Source organism: Monopterus albus, unplaced genomic scaffold (assembly GCF_001952655.1).
Source record: "Monopterus albus unplaced genomic scaffold, M_albus_1.0 scaffold265.1, whole genome shotgun sequence".
Taxonomy (NCBI): Eukaryota; Metazoa; Chordata; class Actinopteri; order Synbranchiformes; family Synbranchidae; genus Monopterus; species Monopterus albus.
Window position 1 is genome coordinate 32871 of NW_018128145.1, and position 4686 is coordinate 37556.

Consider the following 4686-nt stretch of genomic DNA (forward strand, 5'->3'; position numbering starts at 1 on the left):
TGGAACACCTCCCTAGGAAGGCGCCCAGGAGGCATCTGAAACAGATGCCCGAGCCACCTCAGCTGGCTCCTATCGATGTGGAGGAGCCAGTGGTTCTACTCTGAGCTCCTCCCGGGTGACTGAGCTCCTCACCCTATCTCTAAGGGTGCGCCCGGCTGCCCTGCGGAGAAAGGTTTATTTGTTCAGAAATGTTTGACTTAGTTTGACTTGATGTTAGCAGCTCATTGGAGCTGAATGGGTTAGAGCCCCATGACAGCATCAGGTGAAATCCACAGGACTGTGAAGTATTTCAGTATTTCCTGAAGAACAGATGTATTTTTTCAAGACCAAAGTAGAACAAAGAACCAAAGGCTCTAAACTTTAATATTAAAAACTTGCCTACAACCAGTAAGTACATCAGGAAACGTGTAGGACCAGATGACATGACCAGCTCTGCTGTGTCTTCAGGATTATTTGGGAAAAGTTCATTAAACTAGAACTTGGCCTTTTTCTTTAATAACTGTTGGACCTGAAGCCGCCGCTGCCGGAGGAGGATTACCCCGTGGATGGACCAGGTGACAACAGTGATGCTGTCTTCGCAATGGTACAACACACACACACACACACTTATGCTGTGTTTTCAGGATCTCAGAATCTGCTTTATTGGCCAGGAGTGTTGGGAACATGAGGAATTTGACTCTGGTACATCAGCTTTCAATGTGCATGTACATATCCTCATGCAAGGGGCAAGTAAACGGTAAACCAGCATAAATCAAATCAAATTTTATTTGTATAGCGCCAAATCACAACAAAAGTCATCTCAGGACACTTTACAGAATAAGGTCTAGACCTTACTGTTATCAATATTATTACAGAGGGAACACCAACAAATCCCCCTTAAGCAAGCACTTGGCGACAGTGGGGAGGAAAAACGCCCTTGTCTTTTAAACAGTTCAGTTTCATTTCTGAGTTGGAAGAAACCTCTGACAGACCCCGGCTCTTGGTGGGCGGCCTTCTGCCTCGACCGGTTGGGGTGAATGGATAGAGGAGAGACAAAAGAAGAAAAGCAACAAGACACAACAAACAATCAAACACTGGTCAGGTTGATGTGGCTGGTGACTGCTCATCAGGTGAGTGGATAGAGGAGAGACAAAAGAAGAAAAGCAACAAGACAAAACAAACAATCAAACACTGATCAGGTTGATGTGGCTGGTGAATGCTTGTCAGGGACGCAGAACTCCAGGGCCAGGGCAACCTGTAGAAAGGTACAAAGAGAGAGAGAGGACACACTACGGGAGAGAGGAGACACAAAGTTAGTGATGTGTAATGGTGGCAAATAGAAGGATGGAGAGAGGACAGGACAGGAGAGGAGAGGAGCAGGGAGGGGAGAGAAACTCAGAGCATCATGGGGCCCCCCAGCAGCCTATGGCAGGAGAAATAAGAATCTTGAACTGAGACTGGGAGTTGGTTCCATAAGAGAGGAGGCTGTGTAATATAACAAAATAAGCAGTATAAAAAGGCAGTGCGATTCCCTGAGCTCAATGACCCCCCACCCCCCCCACACACACACACACACTTTATTCCTTGTGGGGACTTTACTTACATTCATTTCCTATAGACTTATCCTAACCTTAACTATAACCACTACTTGCGTAACCCTGACCCTAACCTTAAGCCATGTTGTCACCCTAAAATTCAATGATTTTCAGGCCAAGTCCCCACAATGTAAGTGTAACAGGTTTCGGTCCCCATAATGTAAGTAATACAAAGGCACCCAGACAGAGACTGAGCTAATGTCATGTGCCACATCTGTCACTGTTGTTATGGCTTAGTCCCAGGACTGACCTGAAGGTTTCCACCATATTTATCTGGGTTTGTACCTGGTTCCCTTCCCAACATCCTCAGCAGCAGGTGGGTGTGATTCCCTGAGCTCAGTGATCTCCCCTGGTTTTGTTTCCGAGGTGCAAGAGAACCTGGGCCCTTTCTTTTCCTCTGTGAAATCCTCAGCCAGAAGATTTGGTGTGTCACATTTAACCAGGCTCTGATTTTGGACCGGCTGAGGAACATTAAAATCAGGACTACAGTGTCTGCTTAGATTAGTGAAACTGTTTACTTAGCATTTTTACGCCTCAGGGTCTTTTACAACTGGTCCAGAGTGCTGGTGCTGGGATCTAGACCAGGTCTTCAAAGGAGGAGCATGTAACACCAGCCCTGACCTCTTTACATGGCTCCCTGTTAAATTAAAGCTTCAATTCCAGATCCTTGTGATGAGGTCTCAAGCGCTGCCTGGCCACACACCTGTCTGCTTTAAACAGAGAACAGGAACTGTGACAGTTCAGGAGGGTGTTGCTTGGCAGTGCTCCTCATTGAGGGAAGGACAGGCTGACACCTGCAGCCCCACCTGAGTGATGAAGAGGAGGCCGGACCCAGGACAAGATGCTGCCCTTCACACTGAGACTGAGCCTTCAAGCCCAACATCCAGAGACACGGAGATCTCTGACTGCTCAGACCTGTTTTCAGGCCCCAGACACGTTGGTCCCCCATGTGAGGATAGGTCGCACCTGTCTGCTGTGACCTGATGTCACCAGCAGGTCTCAGTGCTCCTCTCATCAGGGCTTGTTTTGGTTGATACTCGCTCCAGACTCCAAACTCGAGGAAACGGAGACTCTGAAGTCACACCTCCTAAACTTTGGACACCGAGAAAGAGCTCTAGAAACGAAACCCGTCTGTTTGGACTGTTTACACTTTGAGTGCTGTTCCTTTTAGCAGTTTTCATCTCTGTTTAATTGTAACTTTTATAACTGCATCTCCATTTGCTTTGTCTTGTTTTATCTTTTATTGTGAAGCACTTTGAGACATCTGACCCAGAACTTTACTTATTTACTCACTGCAGCTTCCACCTTTGCCCCAGAGGGTGATGGGAAATGGAGTTTCTGAGGAAAGGTTGTTGCTGCAGCCCAAGACCTGGAGACACAATGTGACTCAAGAGACTCAGGACGTGAGTCAAACCAACTATCTGTGCTAAAAATAACAAAACAAAAACAAATATAAACAATTAACCATAATTAGTACGACAAATGTAATAACCTGTGTGAGCAAGAAGAAACAAGGGAAGACAAGACAACTTGTAAAGCTGAAACAAATAGTCATCATCTTTCAAGGTGAAACCCAGATTTGAACCTTCTTCTTTGTGTGTTCCAGTCGTTTGCTGTCGGCCACAGGAGGAACATCTCTGACCTCACTGAGGTGTCCAGTAGAAGGCCGTCCCCTGACAATCCACAGGTAGGCTCTCACCTGGCTGTTTCACTGCTTCATTCAGACCCGTCACCACTATCTTGTGCCCATCAGTCATTCACTCATTTGTTCATCTTTGCTCCTTGTGATGCCATCCTGTTCTTCCTCATCAAGCTCTCTGATAGGCACAGACTGAAGAGGAACCTGTCCAATCGGAGCACAGACTCCCACCAGAAGCACGTAGGTCCTGGTCTCTGATTGGCTGCTGAACTTGCTTGGTGTTGGCTGGGATGTCTCTGTCAGAAATCAGTGGTTGTTTCAATGGTGACGGTGTCACATGTTCTGCAGTTGCTATAGAAATGTGTTAACAGCAGGCCTGGTTCTGCTAACTGTTTTCATCACACCGGGAGACTCAAACAGACATCTTCTTTTCTAAAACAGTGAGCTGTTGTTTTTAAGGGAACTTTTTGGGCCTCTCAGACAGACAGCGCCTCCTGCTGACTCTCCTCAGTATTAGAGCTTCAGTCTCAGCCGGATGATTCAAGATGTTTTAGATATTCCTGAAGGTTTTTATACATTGTCTTGAAACATCCTGATGTGACTGTAATGGACAGTTTGGCCTATAACACATTAGACTTTGTTTTTTGCCCAGAAAGTTGACCTGTGTTTTTTTTACCAATCCTCCTAATCTGGCCTCTGTTGATGGTTCTCCAGGGGTGATGCTGACAAACTAATTGATCTTCTGTTTGTCCACTGAAGAATTTGTTACACACTGATCACATTTTAACCCGAGTGTTTTTCACAGTGCTACAGCAGCAGCCTGGTTCTAGGGTCCAGTGCGTCGGTCCAGACTGAAATGTCTCTGGGTGGACTGTCATGACATTTTGTACAGACATTCACGGTGACACATGAATGCCACAAAATACAAGTGAAATATAAAGTAGATAAATAAGTAACACAAAATCTAATGCACTTTAAGCAGCAAATGCAGCAATATAATAAAAATATATAAGAATATAATAGAGAATGTATGCTGCATGGGAGCAGCATGTGCAGCAGTCAACAGTCAATGTGCAATTATGCATGTGCAAACTGAGAATGTAAACAGTGCAGGTCGACAGTACATTACGTATTTCCTGGTAATAAACTCCTCAGGTGTTTAGCAGTTTGATGGCAGAGGGAAAGAAAGAGTTTTTCAGTCTAGTGGTCCTGCATTTCAGCAACAAGTAGATGTGGAAGTAAATCAAATCAAATCAAATCAAATTTTATTCTATAGCGCCAAATCACAACAAAAGTCATCTCAGGACACTTTACAAAGTAAGGTTTAGACCTTATTAATATTATTACAGAGGGAAAACCCAACAAATCCCCCTTGAGCAAGCACTTGGTGACAGTGGGGAGGAAAAACTCCCTTTAACGGAAGAAACCTCAGACAGACCCCGGCTCTTGGTGGGCGGCCTTCTGCCTTGACCG

General features: G+C 45.4%; 1 protein-coding gene across 4 annotated transcripts in view; it reads left to right on the forward strand.

Annotated features, from left to right (window-relative positions):
- The window catches only part of LOC109972674 (rho GTPase-activating protein 27-like), a 36511-nt gene that overhangs the window by 17059 nt on the left and 14766 nt on the right, over positions 1-4686 (forward strand). For 3 of the 4 annotated variants that reach the window (XM_020621689.1, XM_020621692.1, XM_020621690.1), the window contains 4 exons: positions 515-583; positions 2873-2977; positions 3181-3261; positions 3388-3453. In XM_020621689.1, coding sequence (XP_020477345.1) covers positions 515-583; positions 2873-2977; positions 3181-3261; positions 3388-3453 — 321 coding nt within the window. The remainder of the gene's footprint in view (positions 1-514; positions 584-2872; positions 2978-3180; positions 3262-3387; positions 3454-4686) is intronic. The other variant, XM_020621691.1, reaches the window with a different exon arrangement.